This window comes from Pipistrellus hanaki (assembly GCF_964339955.1).
Source record: "Pipistrellus hanaki genome assembly, chromosome: 5".
Lineage (NCBI taxonomy): Eukaryota > Metazoa > Chordata > Mammalia > Chiroptera > Vespertilionidae > Pipistrellus > Pipistrellus hanaki.
The window spans coordinates 90,084,259-90,108,818 of record NC_140507.1 but is presented as its reverse complement, the minus strand read 5'-3'; the positions used below and the strand labels follow the sequence as shown (position 1 = coordinate 90,108,818).

The 24,560-nt window shown below is 54.7% G+C and overlaps 1 protein-coding gene across 1 annotated transcript in view; it reads right to left on the bottom strand.

The window, feature by feature from the left end:
* WNT3A (Wnt family member 3A) overlaps positions 1-22,791 on the bottom strand; it is a gene marked incomplete at both ends in the record, with an annotated part of 46,836 nt that extends 24,045 nt beyond the window's left edge. The window contains 2 exons of the mRNA XM_084885196.1: positions 6,958-7,199; positions 22,721-22,791. Coding sequence (XP_084741322.1) covers positions 6,958-7,199; positions 22,721-22,791 — 313 coding nt within the window. The remainder of the gene's footprint in view (positions 1-6,957; positions 7,200-22,720) is intronic.
* Between the last annotated feature and the right edge of the window lie 1,769 nt (positions 22,792-24,560).

Genomic DNA, 24,560 nt, shown 5'->3' with positions numbered 1-24,560 from the left:
GAAAGGCTGGAGAAGAGCTACTTTGGTGAATAAAAGCTTTGAAAAGCTCCTCTGTATCCGGAGAGAGCTAAAGCCACATGCATGCCAGAGGCAGGATGCATGCTCAAGAAATATTTTAAGATTTCATCTCCAGCTGATCTTTAGGCTCAGTGGCAGGGAGCAAAACTAAGGCAGAGTTGTGAGCAGACTTGCTAACATGGAAAGAGTGCACAGCACAGCCAATCTGCAAAGAATAGAAGGACTATTTTTGCTCTAGGATATTAAGGAAATTTCTGCCAAACCACTAGCTAACCACAAGCTAAAGAAACAGATACTTCAGAGACCACACATGACAAAGAACCCTGATCGGGTGGCTTAATTTGTTGGGGTGTTATCCCATACACCAAAAGATTCTGGGTTTGATCCCCAGTTGGGGTGCATATGGGAGGCAACTCATAGATGTTTCTCTCTCACATTGGCATTTCTTTCTCTCCCCTTCCCTCTTTCTATAAAATCAATAAAAACATACCCTTGGGTGAGGATTTTAAAAAAAGAAAGACACAAAAATAAGCAACTACAACTCATAGCAAGCACACTGGAGAAGGGAAAATAATCCAATTTCCAGAGTTACCATATTATAATATTAAAAAGGTACATATTTCAACAAAAAATTATGAGGCATTCAAAAAAGCAAGAAATCTAGACAATATGGAGAAATTTCTAGAAAACACAAACTACTAAAACTAACTCAAGAAGAAATAGAAAATCTGAATAGATCTATAACACGTCGAGATATTGAATCAGTAATTTAACGCCTCTCAACAAAGAAAGTTTGGGAAGTTATAACTAACATTTAAGGAAGAACCAACACCAATGATTCTTAAACTTTTCCCCAAAACAAGAGGAGGGAACCTTTCTAGACACATTCTATGAGGTCAGCATTACCCGGACACCAAAAACAGACAAATGTAAGAAAAGAAACTACAGACCAATATTCCTTATGCAGAAATCTTCACCAAAACGATTGCAAACAAAATTATCCAGCAAATCAGAAGGATTTTACATCATGGTCAAGGAGGATTTATCCCAAGAAGGCAAGGGTGGTTCAATGCCTTCAAATATCAACATCAACCAGCACTAACACACACACATGAAGAGGATGAAGGCAACACCACATGATCATTTTACTTGATGAAGAAAAAGATTTTGATATAATCCAACATCCTTTCATGATAAAAACACTCAACAGACTAGAAGTAAAAGGAAATTTTCTCAATCTGATAAAGGGCATACAAGGCAAATGACAGCTAACATCACACTCAAAGTTGAATTACTGAAAGTTTTCTACTTAATAGATCAATAAGAAGACAAGAATGACCACTCTCACCACTTTTATTTAATACTAGCAAGAGACGTTAGGCAATAAAAAGAAATAAAGGCATATAAATTAGAAAGGAAGAATGAAAAGTATCTCTATTCACAGATGACATGATATATATATATATATATATATATATATATATATATATATAAATTAGAAATCAACTACAGTGAAAACACCCAAAACATTCAAACACATGGAGGTCAAAAAGCATGTTATAAAACATTGAATGAGCTACCAATGAGTCAAGAAATAAAAAATTCCTGGAAACAAATGAAAATAAACACACAACACCCAAAAATCTCTGGGACACAGCAAAAGCAGTCCTGAGAGGGAAGTTCATAACACTACAGGTAGACCTAAAAAAAACCCCAAGAAAAATGAACAATAAACTATTTAACCCTACAACTTAAAAAACTAGAAATAGAAAAACAAGAAAATCCCAGAGTAAGTAGAAGGAAGAAAATAATAAAGTTGAGAGCAGAAATAAATAACACAGAGACAAAAAAACAACAACAAACAAACAAAAACCCCTCACAAAAACACACAATAAAAACAACAACAATGAAACCAAGAACTGGCTCTTTGAAAGGATAAACAAAATTGATAAACCAGACCCATCAAATAACAAAGAATGAGAACCCAAATAAATAAAATCAGAAACTAAACATGGAGGAGTAACCACTGACACCACAGAAATACAAAGGATTGTAAGAAAATACTATGAACAACTAAATACCAACAAGCTGGACAAATTCCTAGAAAAATATAAGCTTTCCAAACTGAATCAGGAAGAGTCAGAAAACCTGAATAGGTCAATAACAACAAATGAAATAGAAACAGTAATAAAAAAAACCCTCTCATCAGACAAAAGTCCAGGATTGGACAGCTTCAGAGGAAAGTTTTACCAAACTTTCAAAGAAAAACTAACATCTGTACTCCTCATACTATTTCAGAAAATCCAAGAGGAAAGAACACTTCCAAACTCCTTTTATGAGGCCAGCATTATCCTAATTCCAAAACCAGAGAAAGACACTACAAAGAAAGAGAATTATAGGCCAATATCCCTGATGAACATAGATGCTAACATTCTCAACAAAATATTAGCAAATGGCATCCAGCAATATATTAAAAAGATCATACACCAAGATCAAGTGCGATTTATTCCAGGGATGCAAGGCTTGCACAATATTTGCAAATCAGTAAACATGATACATCACATAAACAAATTGAAAGGCAAAAATCACATGATAGATGCAGAAAAAATATTTGACAAAATCCAACACCCATTTTTGATAAAGACTCTCAGCAAAGTGGGACTAGAGGGAGCATATCTCATCATGATAAAGGCATATATGACAAACCTACAGCCACCATCATACTCAATGGGCAAAAACTGAAACCATTTCCCCTAAGAACAGAAACAAGACAGGGATGCCCACTTTCACCATTTTTGTTCAACATAGTACTGGTAGTGCTAGCCATGGCGATCAGACAAGAACAAATAAAAGGCATCCAAATTGGAAAAGAAGTATTAAAACTGTCACCATTTGCAGATGATATGATGTTGTACAAAGAAAACCCCAAAGACTCCATCAAAAAACTACTAGACTTACTAAATTAATTTGGCAATGTAAATGTAGCAGGATACAAAATTAACACCCAGAAATATATGGCTTTTTTATATACCAATAATGAACTCATTTTTTTGCAACAAAAAAATTTTAAAAACCTAGGAATAAATTTAACTAAGGAAGTGAAAGACCTATACTTGGATAACTATAAGACATTGAAAAAAGAGATAGAGGAAGACATAAACAAATGGAAGAATATACCATGTTCATGGATTGGTAGAATCAACATCTTTAAAATGTCCATACTACCCAAAACAATCTATAGATTCAATGCAATCCCCATTAAAATACCAACACCATATTTCACAGAGCTAGAACAAACTCTCCAAAAATTCATATGGAATAAAAAAAAATAAATAAATAAAAAAAAATAAAAAAAAAAAAGGTGGCAGAAGCTCAAGTGCCTGTGGCCAAAAAATGATCCTGAATAGCAGCAGCAATCTTGAGAAAAAAGAAAAAAGATGGAGGGGTCACAATATCAGATATCAAGCTAAATTACAAAGCCACTGTTCTCAAAACAGCCTGGTACTGGCACAAGAACAGACATATAGACCAATGGAACAGAACAGAGAACACAGAAATTAACTTGTCATTATGCTCAACTAATACTTGACAAAGGAGACAGATACTAGCATACAGTGGAGTCAAGACAGTCTCTTAATAAATGCTGTTCAAAAAAATTGGACAGATACAGGCAAAAAAAAAAAAAGGATAAAAAAAATAAACTAGACCACCTACTTACATCATACACAAAAATAAACTCAAAATGGATAAAAGACTTAAACATAAGATAGGAAACCATAAAAATCTTAAAGGAATCCACAGGCAGCAAAATATCAGACATATGTCATAGCAATATCTTCACCAATACAGCTCCTAAGGCAAAGGAAACTAAGGAGAAAATAAACAAATGGGACTACATCAAAATAAAAAGCTTCTGCACAGTCAACAAACTATCAACAAACAATAAGAAATCCCATTACATGAGAGAACATATTTTCCAGTGTTATCTCTGATAAGGCTTTAATCTCCAAATTTTACAGGGAACTAATACAACTTAACAAAAGGAAGATAAAGGATTTTAAAAAATGGGCAAAGAACCTCATTAGACACTTTTTAAAAATTAAATTATTATCTGTGTACATATACCATTGCCTCCCCCCCGCCTCCCATACTCATTAGACACTTTTTGAAAGAGGACATACAGAAGGCCAAGAGACATATGAAAACAAGCTCAAAGTCTCTAATCATCTGAGAGAAGCAAATCAAAATGACAATCAGGTATCATCTCACACCTGTCAGAATAGCTGTCATCAACAAATCAACAAATGACAAGAGCTGGCGAGGATGCGGAGAAAAAGGAACCGTGGTGCACTGCTGGTGGGAATGCAGACTGGTGCAGCCACTGTGGAAAACAGTATGGAGTTTCCTCAGAAAGTTAAAAATAAAACTTCCATTTGACCCAGTAATCCCACTTCTATAAAAATATATCCCAAGGAATCAGAAACACCAATCAGAAAGGATATATGCACCCCTATGTTCATTGCAGCACAATTTACCACAGCTAAGATTTGTAAACAGCCTGCAGATGAGTGGATTAAAAACTGTGGTACATCTATACAATGGAATACTACTTTATAAAAAAGAAGGAACTCTTACCATTTGCAACACCATGGATGGACCTAGAGAGCATTATTCTAAGCGAAATAAGTCAGTTGGAGAAAGATAAATATCACATGATCTCACTCATTTGTGGGATATAATGAACAACATAAACTGATGAACCAAAATAGAGCCAGAGAAAAAAAGTATTTTAGACTATAATAAAAATAATGCCTGTTATTTGCAGATTTTTAATATTTTCTACAACTTTTGTGATATTATAATATGTTAGTACAATTTTGGTAATATTATTATATTTAAAATTTTTTCTTGAAATATTAATTTTTATTGCATTTAATCTATAATAATAAAAGGGTTATATGCTAATTAGACTGAATAGCTGAATGGCCTTCTGGACGTCATTCCAGACTTTCTTCAAGATGACCTTCTGTATGAAGCCATGGAGGTGGTGGCCGAGGCAGAGGTGGTTAGGGGAGATCAGGCAGGCAGGCGAGTGGTTAGAGACAATCAGGCAAGCAGGCAGAGGCAGTTAGGAGGCAGTGGTCCTGATTGCATGAGGGATGTCTGACTGCCTGCGAGATTGGGCCTGATCCAGCAGTCAGACATCCCCCGCGGAGTCCTAGATTGCAAGAGTCCTAGATAGGCCAGGCTTAGGGGGTAAACCCCCCCCCCCCACTGGTGCATAAATTTTGTGCACTGGGCCTCTAGTATTATTTTATTTAAAATAGTTTTTCTTGAAATATTAATGTTTATTTCATGTAACGTTATTATACTTAAAATCTTCTTTCTTGAATATTTAAAAAAATACTCTTAAAAAAGAAACAACAACAACAAAAAAACTTAGAATTATCCCGAGAACAAGCAATTCTACTCATCCACTCCAAAGGCTTTGAAAACAGTTGTATTAAAATGTTCATAGCAGCACTCTTTACAATGGCCAAAGGTTGAAAACGCCCAAATGTCCATCAACGATGAATGAATAATAAAATGTGGTATATCCATATAGTGGGATATTATCTTACCTAATAATAGACAAACATGTAAATTGATCGTACCTCTGCTATTACCACAGCCAACCAGGAGTGAGTATGCAAATTAACTAAACAAAGATGGTGGGTTAATTTGTGTATGCAGGTGCAGAGCTGCCGGGAGGGGTGGGACACCTGCTATGAGGGGTATAGGGGGCGGCGGAGGGAGCTACAGGAGCAGTGCTCTGGCTAGGAGTGAGGACTTTGGGCTCCCAAGCATCCAGGAGTGAAGCCAGGGTAAGGAAGGCCTATCCTTGCACAAATATCATGTAATGGACCTCTAGTTTAGAAATAAAAGGAATGAAGTGCTGTAACATGTTACAATGTGGATAAATCTTGAAAACATTTTGCTAAGTGAAAGGAGTCCCTTTCTCCCACTCTCCACCTCCTTCCCTTCCCACTTGCCCATGTGGCCCAGCTCCCATATAGTAATGGAGCCCAGGCCACATGCAGAGGAATGTGATCAGCCCACTGATGGCCAGATGTGAGGGAGAGCAGGTACTGGCAGAGGGGCATAGGCAAACTTGGGTGTGCTGCACTCTGATTTGTTGGGACGTATGACACATCATCATTGTCCAAATTGTGATTTTCAACCTTTTTCATCACATGACACACATAAACTAATTACTAAAATTCTGCAATTCATTATATATATATTTACAATCTGACAAAAATAATTATAATTTTGATTCATTTATACTGGATGGCTATTGTTGTAGTACCTGTTATCATTTTAAAAAATCTAACATCTTAAGGAAAAAGAAGTCAGTGCCACTAACTAAATAGTCAGGTGTTGCATGTTTTAAAAATTCTTGTGGCACACTGGCTGAAAATCGCTGGTTTAAACCATGACTTTTTGAGAAAATTTGCTCTTCACCAAAAGTTCACCAACATGTAGCCCTCCTCATCTTCCTCTCCTCCCCCAAATAACCACTGGCTCCAGGCCCCTGGACAGCTTCCCTCATGTGCCTCTTGGCCTCCAATCCTCTCCCTTCCTGTTTTTGTTTTTTCCTCTTTTAATTGTATTTTCTCCCTAAGACCTGCCTTAAGTGCAGTTTCCTTTCAGGGAGGGCAAGTCAGAGAAATCTGTGTGATCCCGTGTCCTTCCTGAGCTTCAGGAGCCCCCTCAGCGCCAGGGACCATGGGAAGAAACCACATCCGAGATGCAGATATCACCAGGAGTGTGCCCCACTGCCCACCTGTTGGAGGTGCTGCTGCCATGACCGGGGGCAGGTGGGACGCGAGGGCAGAGCAGGGCAGCTGGCTCGGGCCTGCGGCACCAACAGGCTGCCACCTCCCCCTGGAAGCATACCTTTGTCCAGCACGGGGCCGAAGATGGCCAGGCTGTTGTCGATGGTGGTGCAGTTCCACCTGCGGCCGCGGAACTGGTGCTGGCACTCCTCAATGCTGATCCTGACGCCCTCGGCCACGCTGGGCATGATCTCCACGTAGTTCCGGCAGAAGCGCAGCTGTTTGGGGACGAGGCCCGGGATGCTGGCGCAAAGGATGGGCTGTGTCCCCAGGGACGAGTACTGGGGCCCGACAGCCAGGGACCTGGGGGAGAAGGGCAAAGAGGCCTGGTGAGTGGGAGAGCTGCCCTGGCAGCCTCTGAGGCAGGAGCAGAAGCTGGGTCTGCCCTGGGGGGAGCAGGAAGGCCCTTTTCTTTGTGCGTTTCAGGGTGAGATGTGCTGCCCCCCGGGAGGTAGCTTGTCCCGATGCTGTACCTGAGATTGAGCATGAAACTCAAGATGTGCCTGTGGAGTGGTGGGGAGTACATCACGGAGGGCTGGGGGCCACTTGCTGCCCAGAGGAGGGGCTGCTGGTCTGGGGCAGGAGTGAGGGTAAGTGGGCACAACAGTGGCTGAACCACAGACCCCCAACCCCCACCCCCAGGCCAGCCCCACAGAAGTAAAAACATATGTCCCAAGGAAGACGTGCTCTGAATATTCTCAGGCTGTGAGTGTGCACGCAGACAGGAAGCTCTGCGAGTGCAGCAGGGAGGTGTGGACACAAGGCAGCTTCTGCGGGGGAATCCGCTGGGAGACAGGAGTGAGGGCAGCAGAGAGGCCTGACCGATGCCTGAGCTCCATTTCTCTGAGACAAGAGCTGAGCACACCATGGATGGGAACAGAAACCGGAGAGGTGATTCCCACATGCACACGGGGAGACGGGCCTGTCTGGGACAAAGGTTTCTCAGGCTGCAGAATGGTCCCCTCTACCCACAGGCACCTGACTTTTAATGAAGTAAAATGACCTAAAAAGAGAGAACTTGGCTTCTCAGTCACACCAGCCACACGTGGCCCCAGGCTACCAGGGTGGAGGGTTACATATGGGACAGGTCAGAGCCTGTGGAGAGTCCTGCTGGACCACGGGGGTCTAGGGTGACAGTGCTCTGTGTTGATGGGGGAGTTGATTACACATGTGTTTGTGTGTCAGACTGACAGAACCATTTTCATTTCACTGTGTGCATGATTAAAAAAAAAATGACCAGGTGCCCTGGCTGGTTTGGCTCAGTGGATAGAGCATTGGCCTACGGACTGAAGGGTCTCAGGTTTGATTCCAGTCCAGGGCATGTACCTGGGTTGCGGGCACATCCCCTATGGGCGGTGTGCAAGAGGCAGCTGATTGACGTTTCTCTCTCATCGATGTTCCTAACTCTCTATTCCTCTCTGTAAAAAATCAACAAAATATATTTTTTAAAAAATGACCAGGTCCTCTTGGCAGGAGGAGTGAGAGTTTATTGAATCGGCAGGTGATGCACAGGCCTGCCCCCTGGGGACTTATCATTTCTATGGTGGGCACTCCGCCATGCTGCTGCCACCAGCATGTCCGCCTCCACCGCGGTTCCTGGGGTCCTGCCTCTGTGGATGCATCCATTTCAGTAGTGGGTGCCCGCTGTCTGCCTCCTGTGGATTGTCCATCTCTGCAGCGGGTGCCCCATGGTCCTGCTGCCCCTGGCGTGTTGATGGCACTTACAGGCAGAGCTCTGTGTCTTAGTACCTCCTTCATGCTGGTGTGAATGGTGCCAGGCTGTACAATCTTCTCTTCCATCAGCTGCCGGTATCACAGAGGCTTGCAGGGGTCTGGGGAAGGGCTGTGGAGTTCTTCAGGCTGGTGGGGGAGGCCCCAGATCCAGGGGCACCGCTGGGTGGGAGATTCTAGGGGACCAACACCCATGGCTTCTGAATGCACCATCAGCGTCAGAGAGCGGCTGTCTCTTAGCTCACTCAGGCCGGGGCTGGGCATGCTCTGTCCTCTTCCTGCTCGGGGAGCCCAGCCCCTCCTTATTCTGGACTGTGTGGCGCGGGGAGTCCTGGCCCAGGTCCAGAGCAGCCCCTGGGGCCTTGCTTATCTGGGAGCTGGCTAGCTGGGCTCCAGGTGGGAAGGCCTGTTTCTCCATCCTTGTTTGGTGAGACTGAGGGAACGGCAGCTTTCTTAGTGCCTCTGCCAGAACTCCTGGGACGTCTTCTAATTCAGCACCTCCTCTCCCCTGGGCGGGCTGAGCCCCGAGAAGATGGGGCAAGGCTTCTGTGTCCATCAGACTCACGTTATGATACTTGTACTCGGTGAGTCCTACTCGAAGTAACTCAGTTCTACCCAGCTCTGATGAGAGCAACCGGGGACAGCAACAAACCTGCTCTCTGAAGTGGGAAGCGGACCCTCTCCTGTTCCCCACTCCAGTCTCCAAAGTCTTCCAAGTCTCCTCCTGGCCTGAGGCACCAAGCCCGTGCCCTTGAGCTCCTGAGCGCCTGGCGCCTGGTTCGCTCAGAGAACATTTCCTCGTTGCACAGTCCTGCTGGGGTCTGGATTTCTCCAGCTCCTTCCTCTCAGCCCATGGGGCCCTGCACTCCAGCCACACCAGCCTCCCTATGCATACCCTCTGTCTCCTGCACAGGGCTCCCCCTCTCCCCCATCCCGACTGCCACACAGAGCACCCTCTCGCCCCTGCAGACCCTGCTCCTTGCCCTCGGCAGGCAGCATGTATGCAGTTCCATCTATTTACTTCACCAGCTGCAGGTGGAGGCTGGAGAGGGGGCAACTTCTCCTTGGAAGTCCTGAATGCAGGGTTTCACCTGTCTGATGTCCTGTCAGTCCATGCCCTCCTGCCAAACCCCTCAACAGCCTGTGTGTTCTCACCATTCCTGGGCACTATCCCTCCCTCCCTCCAGAGCATGTGCATTTCTCAGGGGTCAACCCTGTCTTCTCCAAGCGTGCCAACCCACCCTGCAGTCAGATGTCCCATTGACGCCGAGCTTCCTTCCCATAGGCGCTGGTCCCCGTATCCCGGAACCTGGGAGCGGCCTGGCGCTTCCAAACCAGACTTCTGGTCCCTTGCCTGTTCCCACCCTGATATTCCAGAGCGCTCCCCATTATTTGCTCTAAAGCACAAACCAGCCATGACTTGGTGCTGGACACCACAGGCCTCCCTTCCCCTCCATCTGAATCTGTTCCCTAGTGTGGTATGCAACTGCTGGCCCAGCTCATTCTTTACTTGTTGTGAACCCCAGGGAATGCCGAGCCCCACTCCCAACTGCCTCATAGTCCCAGGACCCCAAAGTTTCCAGAAAAGCCAGCCCTCGACTCTCATTTAACGGTTCGTTCTCTCTTGGAAGCATCCTGTAACCTGCTCCTGGCTCTCCTGCACCCTTACCCTGCATGGATGGGCTGTCTCCACTATTCCCCTGAGACCTCTGTGCCAACCTGGTACGTGGCTTCCCGATGGACAAGCCAGGACCAAGTGGACAGATGGCAGGATGCACTGAGGTCAGCTGTCTGCCCTCGGAAGCAATCCGGAGGTTAGGGTGAGGTCTCCAGGCTGGGAAGCGGGCCTGGCCTGGCTCCAGGACAGGGCAGGGTTGGGTGGACAAGAGGAGGCAGTGGTGGGAGACAGTCGGTAGCTAACCTGCAGACGCCCTGCCTCTCTTGGCCGCCTCGGACACAGAGAACCATAAAGAGAACGTGCCGTGCCCAGAACCTGCTTCTCCTCTCCACCTCCACTTCCTGTCCAGTCCACTCAGCCAGTTTTTGCGACACCCAACTACCATATGCCTTGTCCTGACCCCAGGGACTGCGCAGCCTGTGCAGACTCTGTGCGAATGGCTCTGCCTGCCCCAGACTGAGGTTTGCATCTGTTTCTGAAGCATGGTGTGGCCACTTCTGATGTTGGGGGCTCCACAGCAAGGACTAGGGACCAAAATCCTCTTTGGCATATCCACCAGGCTGCGTGCGCACCCTCACTGGGCACTAGTGGGATTGACCGGAAACCACAGCACCAGGGGTGGGGGCGATACCCTCTGCAGTGAGACGAGATGCAGGTGAGAGGCCCCGAGAACTGTGTGGCTGGCTGGCTGTCCATCAGGAAACCGGGATTGGGGGTGGGGCAGGGAGAGGAGCCAGTGGCTCTGGCTTCTTCAGCAGCTTCCACAGGCCTCCTGTTGGGGAGCCAGTCTCTCACTATAAGGAAAATTCACGTCGATGTTGACTGAGAATCTCAGACAGGAAGACAAGAGGACTCCATCTCTCTGTCCTTGCCAGTCTCAAGGTGCTGGCCTCTGCCCGGTGTGAGGCCGGGATGTATTCTGTATGGGGGTCCAGCAGGGGCAAGGCACTCACCCCAGAACCCCACAGCTCCCACAGCTCCTGCAGCTCCCGCAGCTCCCACAGGCCCCACAGCCCCCACAGCTCCCACAGCCCCCACAGCCCCCACAGCTCCCACAGCTCCCACAGCCCCACAGCCCCCACAGCTCCCACAGCCCCCACATCTCACACAGCCCCCACAGCTCCCACAGCTCCCACAGCTCCCACAGAGCCTGCATCACCTGGCCCTTCCCATCTTCCTTCTTTCCTGCAGCCCAGGGCCAGGGCAGAAAGATTGGGCCACCCTGGTTCCTTCACACCCAGGACTCTGCTCCAGGGGAAACAGAGAGGGTCTCTCAAGTTAACAGGCTCTCCCCAGTTCATTTCTGGGGGTGCTAAACCAGCTCCCACCTGCCTCCTCTGGGCACTCCTCTGGGCAGGCCCGGGCTCGTCACCTCCCCGAGCGAGGCCAGGGTGCCAATGGCCGCCAGCCCAGATGCCGCTCCAGCTGCTCCAGCCTCCACCAACCCCAGCAGGATCCCTCTCCCACCCCTTGAATTTCTTGAATTACCTCCAGGAAGGTTTTTCTGCTCAAGAACCAGGTGACCGAGGGGGTCTGGGCGAAGCAGACGCTGTCTGAGGAAGACTGAGAGCGGGGGATAGAGGGGGAGGGGGTTCTTGGGGGTGTCCCTTTCTACAAGGGCAGGGGGTGTTGAGCAGGAGGAGGGCAGGGGAGGGCTGAGAGGGCTAATGGGGCCACCAAAGGTTGGCTAGGTTTTGAAGGACAAATTGAGCCATTACAAAATCACAAAAAAAATCTAAATGCATTCACTAACCTTATGTGAGCGTATCATTTCACAAAACCTACATTATCAAATCTTTGCATGGTCCACCCGAACCTCACACAATGCCATGTCACCGGAATCTCAATAAGCTGGGGAAGCATCCGCACTGCACACACCAGGACCCAGATTTCTCACTGAGGAGAAAGTAGATGTCCCTGGGCAGTCAAGACTTGGAAACCAGGGTCTATGACCCCCCCCCCGTCCCCCCCCCCCCACACACTTCCAGGTGGAAGTGGGAGGCTCTGGGCTGGGGCTGAGGGAAGGTGGGGAACAGCCTCCACCTGCTGCAGTGCTGTCTGGGGCTCAGTCTCCTGGGACTCCCATGCACTGGCCTCTCCTAAGGACTGGAGGCAGCACAGAATGGGATGGGGCAGGGAAAAAAAATCCACAGAGACTGGTGACGTTGGCCACGGGCTCTCCATCCTGACAAACGTGCCCCTAATACAAGATGTGAGCACGAGGGGGAGTGGGCACAGCGCGGGAATGGGTGGCAGAATTCATCTTGAACCAAGAGAAGATGCAGTGATGAGGAAGTAGCAAACTGGCTGCAGCCGCAGCACAAGCCTGTGATTGGGGAGCGAGCGTGTCTCTTTGTTGAGTGCCAGATCACTCTGTGCTCTCTGGCCAGCACCGCGTATCTGCTTTCTTCAGGTGCCTCGGGCTCAGGAACTGCCAACAGTGTTTGCCACTGTGTACATAGCTGAAGGTGAGCCCAACTGCGGTCCGTGGTGGGTGCAAACAGAGATGCCATCTCCTGTCCCCGGGGCTGGCACTGAGGCTGCTCTGGGTGTTTGCGGGGCACTGCGTGCTGTGGGAGGGCAGAGTGTGGCTCCCCCTGCCTCACCACCCACTGAGTTCAGACTCTAATGTGGCCCCAAGAGCCCCCACCCTGCTGCCCAGACTGTGACAAACAGCGGATCACAAGAGCTGTAGAGAGCAGACAGCACTCAGGGCCCACCACCGTTGTTTTCACAGCACAACCTCCAGCTGGGGGTGAAGTCAGCGCCCCCTGGAGCTGCTGAGGCTCGGAGATGGAGGGGCCAGAAAGTGGCCCCTAGGAGCTACAAACCACCGGACGGACAGCTGCCAGTGCATGGAGAACGGGTCCCCTCACCACAAGGTCCTGAGTTTGACGGCGAGGTGAGGTTGGGAGCATGTTTTTCCCAGACTGGCCACTTTGATTTTGGCGTCATGAGACCCTGAGCAAGAAACCCAGACAAGCCCCCCAGCTTCTGACCTGCAGAGTGTGGACTAGTGAATGGGAGCGCCCTGAAGCACCGAGTCTGGCCACATGTCACCCAGGCAGACTGGTGTACCCCAACTCCTCCTCTGCGCACAGGCGCTTCTCTCTCAGACCTTGAGACAGAACCTCAGGGCTGACAGGCCTTCCAGGTGCAGCTTGAGGGTCCCTGCCAGCGCCGCCTTCACCAGCCAGTCACCAAGCTCTTTAGATAGCTCTCCCAGCTCCCCTCCTCAGCCAGCACCACCTCTCCCCACAGCCCGTGCCCCTCTCTCTTGGACCGTTACTGCTTCCTTCCAAACCCCTGGCATTGCTCAGGCCTCTGTCTGCAGTTCGCCGCTGCCCAAGCCCTTACTTGGCCCACCTGACCTGTCACTGTCACCTCAGCTCGGCCCACTATGTGACTCCAACCTGCACAAACTATGGAGGCGGCTCCCGGGACCCTCTGTACTGGGAGGCCATGGCTCAGCAAGACACTGGCCAACAGAGAGCTGCCTTCTCACCATGTCCTCCTCTGGCAGAGAGAAAGAGTTCTGGCCTCTTCCTCTTCTCTCAGGACAGTGATCCTATCTCCTAACATATCTCATTGGCGGGGGGGGGGGGTCAGAGCTTCTACATGTGGATTGAGGACACGGACATGTAGTCCAGACAATGAGTACGGTGCACATCACATTAGTAAACAAACCCCACTAGCCATCACTACACTCATATGGCCCATTTCCATCATGGAACCATCATCAAGGAGGGACCCGTGTGGTGGCCCCTGCCCCTCCCCTGGCTGGATGACTTTGCCTGCAGCTAGGGACCCCTTTGTGCTTTTGTTTCCCCAGCTGACACACCAGGTGGCTGGGTGAGCGCTGGTCCTCCCAGGGTGGCCCCTGACTTGACAGCATGCCCACCACAGGACCTGTTAGAAACTCGCCGAGTTCCCTGAACCTGCTGAGTCAGAAACTTGCCCTGGGAAAGGGGTTCTGATTCTGGGTCACTGAGGGTGTGTCCAGCTCTGAGTATGGGGCTGCAACGCCTCCCTGTTGGCAAGGAGGCCTCTTGGGAGGCGTCTTCAAGTCCAAACCCTTGGGTCTGGCAGCCAGGGCTTCCCTCTGGTTTCTGCTTCCGGACCCCAAGGCTTCTGGGGATGTCCAATGCCACCTTTGAGAATGTGGGTTCAGGCAGACCCAGGAAGGCAGCAGCATCTGATCCAGGTCAGGAGTGGGACCAGACCTGACTCCTTACCCGCCACAGCCCCATCCATTTCCACAATGAGGCCATTCACTTCCCTCCAGCCCAGCGACCCAGAGGCAGGGATGAGCAGGTGAGCAGGGCCAGGCCCACATGCCCCCTCAGAGGCACCCACAGGAGGAGCCGGAGCCAGTGGTGCATGTCCTGAAGCCATGTCATGGGAAGAGCGATGCCTGGTGGGAAGTGACAGCCTGCTCCCCAGCCAGAGGAGACAAACTGGAGTCTCTGTCCAGCAGGAATGAGACAGGCTCTTGGGAGGGGCCTCCGTCAACTCCGGGGCCCACACTGAGCTCTCACCTGGAGCCTGGGCGGCAGGTTAGTCCTCCAGTCTCCCCTGAGCCCCTGACATGCTGCACAGAATGCCAACTGGGGTCACTCGCAGGAGAAATGACTGTCCAGGGGAGCAGTGGCTGTGGGACCCTGAAATCTATTACCCCTTTTTTTAATCCAGGTCACAGCAAGGTCCTGACCCTGCCTCAGGGGTACCACACGTTTCCTCCTCCTCGTGGCCTTTGCCACAAAAGGATGTTTCAGCCAATGGCCACCTTGGGGGTTGTGGTCCTGGGAACCACAGGGACAGGAGGGCCTGCCCATCCTGGGGAGAGGACTGAAGGCTGCTTGCCCTCGCTTCACCCATTTCCTCTACCTGCTCCTGGCCACGTGACTCACCCCTGCGTTCCCTTCCTCTGCCAACCCTGAGGTGCAGGATGGCATCCCAGGAAGTGCTCACACCTTAGCAGAATTTTAGCTGCCCAGCTGGACATCACGCCCTGATGTCCCACACTGAATGCCCCCCCAGATGCGTCACTCTTCCTCCTCCCGCCCCCTGAGTTCTGAGCCTTTACCTTAGATCCCAGCTCAGGAGACCCTCCATGCGGGAGTGTCCACACAGCAGCAAGGGCCCAGTCAGACATGGCACCTCCACACCACAGACCTGAGGAACTGCTGCACCATCACTCAGGGGGCCCAGAGACCCCCAAAACGCTCAATGGACAAAGCGAGCCTTAAAGCGCAGAGCACAAGCTGCTCCCCAGTTTTTACAACCAGGAAAAACGTGTGAGTGAAATGAAAAGAACCCGCAGCGTTAAGTCAGCTAGATGGCAAACTTGACTTTTTTTTCCAAGTGGGGGTATCACCTTCAGCCCAGAACACACCACGTGTGAAGTGGCCCCTCGGCTCGGTTCCACTTGTGGCTGGGGTCACGTGCACCACGGCCGGCCGCGCCAGCACCGGTGGTTCCCTCCCTCCCTCCGCGCTCACTCCTGTTGAGCAGACACTGCCGAGGCTGGGCGCCGTGCCAGCCTGTCTTACTCGGAACAGAGGCGGCACTGGCTGTGACATGCAGGGAGCAGGCTGTCCAGAACCCAGTCTGGCTGCTGGCCCTCACCGTGTGGACTGTACCACGATTTTGTGGTGGGGCCAGAGGACTGAGGGGCTCTGGGCAGAGGCATGCATTCCCAGGCAGAGAGGCTGGCCCTGTGCACTGTCCAGGCGGGTCCGGATGGGCGGCAGGATCTCAGGTGAGCATTTTGCGGGCTCTGTAGGTGGGGCCTCAGGTGGGCCTGGAGGGCAGGATGTGGGCCGCCTTCTGTCTGAGGCTCCCAGAGGGAGGTGAGCAGTGGGGACTTGGGTCCTTGTACCTTGGCAGCCCTTGGGCATGTCCCACCCCACATCATTAGGCCGCCTCTTCCAGGAAGCACCCTGTGCCCCAGCCCCGCTGTCTGCTTTCTTGTGCCCGTGAGGCTCTCCACCTCTTTCTGCACGGTCTCCCATGCCTGGGCCATGAGGTGCCTCTCCCAGAGGGCAAAGCCATGCCTTCTCTTGACCTTTGAGGGCACAGAGCTGGCACAGAGTGGGCACAGAGCTCTGCCTAGGTCCTGGGAGAGCAAGTCCAGTGCCTCTGCTGTCCACCCTGAGGAGTCTCTGGCAAGAAGGGTCCTGGTTTGTCCAGGGCCTCCTCCTTGAGGACGCACGCAGCCTCCAGAGCAGCTGTCCCTTCGGAATTGCTGTCTTCTAAGATCAGAGCCTTTCCACAGGAGGAAGAGGGTCCTGTCCTGAGGTCGGAGGCCCCAAGTGTGGCTGGCTGCCCTGAGGGTTGATGGCCGCCTAGCTTGATGGACGGGCTCTGCTCCTCTGGGTGGAACTTGTTCAAGAGCCACAAGGAACCCAGGCTCCCTCATGGGGGCAGACCTGCCCGAGGGAGAACCCCCAGGTTCTGCAGGCCAAGGGGACCCCCGGGAAGGCAGCGTGCCTCCTCTCGCTCTGATACACTCGGAAGACCCTGCCCTCAGAGCGTGAGCACCTTCTCTCCGGGGAGGGCCAATGGGAGAGGGGTCCCCGGACCCACCCCTCCCTGCCCAGTGCATGACCCTGCCTGTAGCCCCAGCACTCCCGACCCACCGGGCCAGAAAGCATTACTGACACATACTTTGAGCAAGTCCCGGCAGGTGGGCAGAAGCTCGAGTGCCTGCGGCCAAGCATTTGCCCGCTTCCCTGGGCGGCAGCGGCGGCACGTTTTTGTCTGGGAAGGAATGTGGAAGCGCCAAAGCATTAAACACCTCCAGGGTGTCACCTGTGGAGGCTTGGAGGGAGACCGAGGTAGCGCTCCCCAGTGAGTCATGGGCACCCAGCCCCGGAACGGGGAGCTCGGAGCGCGCTGCACAAACGTTCAGCCACGCCCTCCCGCCCCTCCGCTCAGGCCGCCTCGCACGGCTCGCTTTTCATGGGGAAGAGTCCACTGGTTCGTTCATTCATTTGTTCATTCAACAAAACCCCACCAGCAACGTCAGGGGTGAAGGGAGAAAAGGGAGGAAGGATGGATCCCCTCATGAGATTTCATGGCGGTGATGCAGGGACAGTCCTGTGACCATTTCACAAAGGGAGGGAGACTGACCTGGGCGCAGGCAGCCCGGCTGGAGTCTCTCTCCCCACCACCTGAGACCCAGTCAGCGCATGTCCAGCCCAGGGTGGGTGCGCCAGGCAGGCTGTCTCTGCTGATTGTGCCGGGCTTCTCAGCAGGATGCACTCGGTATAGTGCCTGCCTGACACCAACAAGCTACACAGACTGCACACTGCCCTCGTGGCATTGGGGAAGTGACCAGGAGGGCGGTCGCTGCAGTGGTGAGCGCCAGGTGGCCACGGGCCCACGTGGCAGTGGGCGGTCCCTTCCCACGCCTCCAGGGGTGGGCAGCCCACCGCCTCCCAGCACCAGCCCTGGGACTGCTCTCAGAGTCAGGGAGCCTTTCCCACTCGGAGCCAAAACCCACCTCCCGGCGCCCTGCAGCTTCGGGCCCCCACCTCTCAGGCCCCGCACAGAGTGTGGGCTCCAGAAGCTTCTTAGTCCTCCAACCACCCTCCAACAGTGCAAATACAAGGCCTCACATTTGGTTCAAAAGTCCAAATGCAGTGCTGGGTGGTGAAGCGAACGGGAGTTTGTCCGTGGGCTGCAGGCAGACAGACTCTTTTCAAACTCGCTAGAGAACAGCTTGCATTTTGAGTTTTCTTTTTAAACTCCTAATCCATTATAAAATATCTGGAAACATGGCAGTGCAGGCACTGCCAGGACCCAGGCACATTAAAAAAAATGTTTTTTATTGATTTCAGAGAAAGGAAGGGAGGAGAGAGAGATAGAAATCTCAATGATCATCAGCTGCCTCCTGCATGCCCCCTACTGGGGACTGAGCCCGAAACCCAGGCGTGTGCCCTGAGGGGAATCAAACTGTGACCTCAGAGTTCATGGGTGGAGAGGCTCAGCCACACTGGCGGCTCCACACACGTATTTAAAAAAATGTTTTTATTGATTTTTATTGATTTTTAGAGAGAGAGGAAGGCAGAGGAAGAGAGAAACATCAATGATGAGAGAGAATCATTGATTGGGTGCCTCCTGCACGCCCCCTATTGGGGATTGAACCTGCAAGCCTGGCATGTGCCCCTGACCAGAATCGAACCCGAGATCTTTCAGTCCGTAGGCCATAGGCAGGCGGGCTTTCTCCACTGAGTCAAACCGGCTAGGGCCCCGCATACGTATTTTTAATTTCTGTTCTCATTTCTTCATGGACAACCTGGGGACCGCCCTCTCCGTATAACCAGCACCTCCCTGGACAGGCGGTACCTCCCGGCCCTGCTTGTCTGTCCTGGGCCACCCCTGCGGGCAGGACCAGGCGCTTCCATCCTGAGGCTGGAGACCGGCACCGGGTACCCGCCATGCAGAGGGTAATCTGCAGCCTCTCCGAGACTGCACCTCCTCTATGTATCCCTCCTGTTCTCCTGCCACAAAGGATTCTAGCAAGTTTATGCAAATAAAACAGAAAACCACTTCATAAAAATTGACAACAAGCCCAGCAAAAAGGAGGGCAGCCAATCTGGGAGCAGCTGCCACACCCAGGCCCCAGATAGAGGTCCGAGTGCTTGGGTGGCTAAGTCAGAGGGTCAGGTGCCAGTGGGTTTGTGAGGGGTCGAGATGAGGGAGAGCTGACTTGGTAGTTGTATGAACCAGTGTTCTGGCCACACAGATTCTGACCGTGGCCATTTCTGACATCGCCCCTCAGGACAAGGATGCCCGGTGGTGGTTCTGGGCAGAACTCTGCTCCTAGTGCCCCAGAGTCCTGCACCACTGGGGGTGTCAGCTGGTGTCGGGATTTCTCTAGCTTTATAAGCTAGCCACCACCATCACCAGCCTCAGGGGTGCAGAGGCAAACAGAGGAGGGGGGGGGGGGAGAGAAAAAGGAAGGATTGGAGAGAGACAGGGGGCAGGGCCACCCTGGGAGGCACATCGGATGCAGCTCACAGAGGCAGGGCAGTTCCGGAACCTTGCCCACTTGGCCCTGCCTGTCTAAGAAGCCTGAGTCTTGCTCAGCCCTTCTCCTCTCCTCCCAACCTCCCTCCTCCTCTTTGCCGATGCTGTGAGGCTGAGGGTCCTGGGCAATGCCTCCATAGCTCTCCTTCACCTGCTCCTGAACTCAACACGCACAGTCACCCTACGAACAGCGGGCCCACTGAGGGAGGCCTGTGCCTCACCCTCAGAACGAGAAGACCCTGTGTGCCAGGAGCTGTGGGGCCAGAATGAGGGAGGGCCACTCAGAGGAGGTTTCAGAGGTGAGGGCAGGCGAGGACCTTCCTTGGGGGCCAGAAGGAGCGGGAGGGAGATGAGAGGACGGGGAGGAGGGAGAGGCAGGGAGCACATCCCAGCCTCTGTGCTGGCCGAAGAGTGGGAGAAGGCTGGCCTCAGCCACACTGCCCTGCTCGGCTGGGCCATCTGCTCCGGGGCATGGCCTCTATGCTGGGGAGCCTGCAGTCCAGCAGGGGCTAGTGAGGGGCCAGGCAGCTGGAAGGGGGTCCCTACAGGGAAAGGGGGGCAGGCTGTCTGTGCAGGTGACATCAGGGCAGTAGCTCTGAGAAGTAAGGTGTGGGATTGGCCTGCAGGGCAGGAGGGTGAGGATGGAGGCAGAAGATGGTCTCCAGGGCCCTGGCTATGCTCCTGGGGGGGGTGGGAAGTGGAAGGAAGGCGGCCAAAGCACAACAGGGTTCACCTCGCCCACGGGAGGGGGCTCTCTATAGGGCTCTGTGTCCCCTAGACGGATGCCTCTCCTGTGCTCCCAGGGGGCCTCCACTTAACCCTGGTTCTTTAGGAACGCAGCCTGGGGAGGGGCGGGAGCACTGGCCTAGAGTATCAGGTGCCCAGGCCCCTCCCTTCTCCGGGCTCCCACCTTCACCTGTCACAGGAGCACATGCTCCGCAGGGCGCCAGCTCTCAGCTTCTGGTCTCAGGACCATTTCACCTTTGGACCTTGGGCCTCTGGCATTGAACAACTGAGATGGTCCCGGGAGCCTGTGCCCTCCAGGCCCCCACAGGCTGCGGCTGCTCCTCTCCTCTCCCTCCCACTCCCCCAAGAGCCACACCAACTTCAAAAGCCCAATCACTCCTGACTTGGGCTGTTTCCTGGCCGTTTCTCAGGTGAGGAAGTCCCCACCACTTTCACTTTTACATGTGAGCCGCTGGGGTGGGGAGAAGGCCTGGGACAGTAACTTCCTTTCGGGCAGGAAGGGTGAAACAGAACCGCCAATTAGGGAGGCTGGGCGTGGAGGTGAGAAGCTATAAAGGGGGTCCCGCAGGCCCCCTTGTGGGTGGCGGGCAGGAGAAGGGAGGAGCCACCTGTGGGAGCGCGGACAGGTGGGGCTGAAGGCAGAGGCTTCCTGCTGTGACCCCCATCTTTCCATGAGCCCTTCTCCGTTCTCCGTTCTGCCTGCGTGCCCTGTGGGGAGACAGCACCCCTCCTGTATCCAGCTGGTCTGGGGGCAGAGAGGAGGAGGGGGATGGGTGGTCCCCGGAGCCCTGAGGCTGTGTCCACCCGATACACTTCTCAGGAAAACAAAATCACTGAGTGTGCAAACGAAGTGGGGTTCCATGACACCCCTACCCTCAGGGGCCACAGGCTGCCCTGCCTGGGTGGGTGCCCAGGGGTAGCTCCTCGGGGAGAGGCCCGGGTGCGTTGATCTGCAGAAGGCGAGGTTGGGGTCCGTGTGGACGGGACGCACCTGGCCCAGGTGAAGGTGCGGCACACGTGTGCTGTGCGGGGCGAGGCTCCGGGCCCGCGGGCTGGACGGGACGGAGCGCTCACCGCGCGGGGCAGGCAGAGGCGGTGACAGGGCCCTTCTTTACGAGGAGCGCGAGGTGCAGGCGCTTCCTCCCGCGCCCAGGAATGCGGCGGCGGTTCTAATTAGAAGCCGGCGAGGGAGCGGGCGGCCGCCGGCCCTCTGGACGCGCTCCCGGGCTCCCCCCGCGGCCGGCGGGCGAGCGTCAGTGTCCCCGCGTCCGAGGCACCTCGCCGCGGCCCGCGCTCGGGGGTGGGAGGTGGGGGCACCGGGGCTGCAGGTGCCAAGCGGGTGCAGGGTGCACGGGGGTCTCCCAGGCGCACCCCGCCGCTCCAGCGCCCATCCCAGGCCCCGGACCCGCCCCATCCACCTCCCGCTCCGCCCCGCCTGGCTGCGCCCGGACCGCAGCTCCCACCCCGGGCGCCCCCGCTCCCGAACAATCTCGAAGAGAAAAATTATTATCGGATTAGATGTACTTGGGCTCGCTGGGTCTCCCCCTTCCCCTCGGCGTAATTATTATAATTCCAGGCAAGCCGTCGGAGAGGGTTCCCGGGAGGGTGTGTGCGGAGCGCGCAAGTGTGTGGGGCGGCTTCTCTCCAGCCCTGGGTCCCTTCCAGCGGCGCGCCCGGCCCCGGCGCCCGCTCTCCTCCCCGCGCGGGGCTCGGGGCGACCCCGGCGGCGAAGGCACAGCCTAATCGGATGCCGGGAGGGAGAGTGACCCTGGGCGTTCACCCCCATGTGTGCCGTGAGCTCTCAGGACCCTTCCCTCCGTCCGTCCGCACGTCCATGACCAGCTTTTAGGTTGGTCTCACGCGGTCCCCGCGTCCGGGGCAGAGGACGGAGAGCCCCAGCCTCCTCCGAGGTGGGTTCTCTCCCTCAGGAAACCTCAGGCTCGATGCTCGCTCCCTCTGCACCTCCGTCGCTCCTCCGGGCCAGGGGAGCCCGGGCGGGCGGCTCGCAGGCAGGGCCCCCGGGACACCCTCGCCGGGAAGCGGAGGGCGGCCCGGCGCGCCTGGCACCGGCCCCACCGCGCCGCCGCTCCTGGCCAGTCCCCGCCGCTGTCTTTACGTAACTGCGCTGCCCGAGCTGTTCGGTCTTGTCTCAACGACTTTGTTTTAAGGTGTGTGTGTGTGTGTGTGTGTGTGTGTGTGTGTGTGTGTGTGTGTGTGAGAGAGAGAGAGAGAGAGAGAGAGAGAGAGAGAGAGAGAGAGAGAAGGTCCTTAGGAGAAATCTCTGGCGAATTTCTCCCTCCCAGCTCGCCTCCCCGCTTCCTTCGGACCCGGGCTGCCCGGACGTTGGTGACATCTGTGCGGACCCCTTTCCCGCCTCTCTCCAGCCCACCGTTCGCCGCGCCTCCCGCCGGGGCCCCTCTCCGCCCGGGGATCAATGTCCCCGGAAGCTCCGCCACCCGCATCCCAGCCCTGACCCCACAGGTCACCGGAGGCCGCCCGGGGAGGCAGCCCGGTGCCCGCGGCCCGCGGGATCGGAGGGGCAGGGCGCGGGCTCCGGGCCGCGGGGGCCCTGCCCGCGGGGTGGCGGCCGGGGCGCACGGAGGCCGCGGCTGGCGCGGGGACGCTCACTCACCACCAGATCGGGTAGCTGCCCAGCGCCTGCTTCACGCCGCAGAGGAATAAGAGGAGCCCGAGCGGGGCCATCGCGGGCTGGCGGAGCGCGGGCGCCGGGCGGGCCGGGGCCCGGGGAGCTGGCGGGCGGCGGCGCCGGGTCCTCCTGCGGCCGCAGGGTGTGCGGGGCGCGGGCGCTCTCGGGTGTGCGGGCTCCGAGGGCGGCGCTGCGCCAGGTGGGCCGGCGGCGGGGCGGCGGGCCCCGGCCCAAGGCGGCGCGGGACGGCGGGGGCGGGGCAGCGCCGCGGGGGGCGCCCGCCGGGGCCCTGGCCGGGGCGGGGCGGGAGGGCCGGGCTGGGGGCGGGCGGGGCTCTGGGAACTGGCGCTAAGGAGGCGCTGGCCCCTCCCGCGGCCGCGGGATGCGCGGGGTGCGCTGGAGGCACCCAGAGTTCAGGAATTGCTGTCAGATGCGGGGGTGGAGGTGGGGGGTGATGGGGAGTGAACGAGCGTCTGCCGACCCACCTGGACGGCGCGGTCGGCAATCATCCTCTCCGAGCTCCCGGGGCCCCGCCTGGCGTTCGGAGCCCCGCGCGCCCTGCGCTGCCCGCGGGACGCGCTGTCCTGCGTTCGCTCCTGCCGTGTCTCGCGCGCTGTCTCCTGCCGGCATGGTGGCCGCGGCCGCTCCCTTCCACCCATCTCTTTGCCAGTTCTTCCCAGGCCGGCCCTACCAGCCGCGCCTTGCCGGTCCGCTGGGAGAAGGCTGCCAGAGCAGCTCAGCCGCCGACGGAGATGGGCTGGGCTGGGAACGGCCGGCCCTGGGCCAGCGGCTGGGTGGGCGTCCGGGGTGCAACCACGTACCTGAAGGTTAAGATTGGGAAGCCGGCGGTGACGCCCCCATTTCCTCCCCACACCCACCAGGAAGGAGGACGCGGGACCTCCTGGCATTCCGCGGTGGCGCGCGCAGCAGCGGCAGCGGCGCCCTGAACTCTGGGACCTCGCATCGCCGGGTTCGACGGGGCCCAGAAGGGATTTCTGACGACGGAGGTAAGCCTCACGGTTCTGCTGTCGGGGGAGGGAGGACCAGAAAGGGAAAGTGACTGGTCCAAGATCTCAGGGAGTGGCTCTCCAGCTCCCCAGCTCTCAGGCCGCGGCGTGGCTGTCTGCATATTCATCTGTGGCCCAGGAGACACAGGAGCTGTTACTGGGGGAGGGAAGGGGAGAGGTCACCCCTCACGCCAGTTTTCCCTGGTGCACATGGTAATTACAGGTGAGATGCTTGCGCCCATGGGAGACTGGTCAGTTTCAATCACGCTGTGAGGGTAGCAGAGCGGGATTGGTGTCATGGTTTGGGGCCTGTGGGGAGGGGAGCAGGACTGCGCCTGGAGATCCTAAGCCGGGCCCTGCGGAGATGCCGCTTTTCCTATGGCCGCTGCTCAGACAGCCTCTGCGTGGGGTCACACTGTACAGCGTGGTTTGCAGGATGTGTCGGCCCCAGAGAGGGGTCCGGCAGAGAGGGCCCGGTTCAGGGGCGGCTGGATGTCCCTTCAGATTGAGCCCTGGCTGGAGACCCAGAGGCAGGTGTCCCGCCCAGCGGGCTGCCAGGTCACCCGAAGAGGGAGCCCTGGGGCACCTGGCACCTGCCTCAGGAGCTCTTTCCCAAAGGGGAGCCAAGCCTTTGCGTTTCCAGGAAAGCTCTTTCCCCTTCACCAGCTTTGGGATCCAGTTTTGTCTACACATGCTCCTCCCTACACCCCTCCTCTGAGTCAACGAAGGTCCCCCGGCCCTGTCCCCACCCACGGAGGGACGGCGAAGGATTCTGGAATGAGATGGGTGGGCAGGCGGGAGGGAGCTAGATTGTCCTC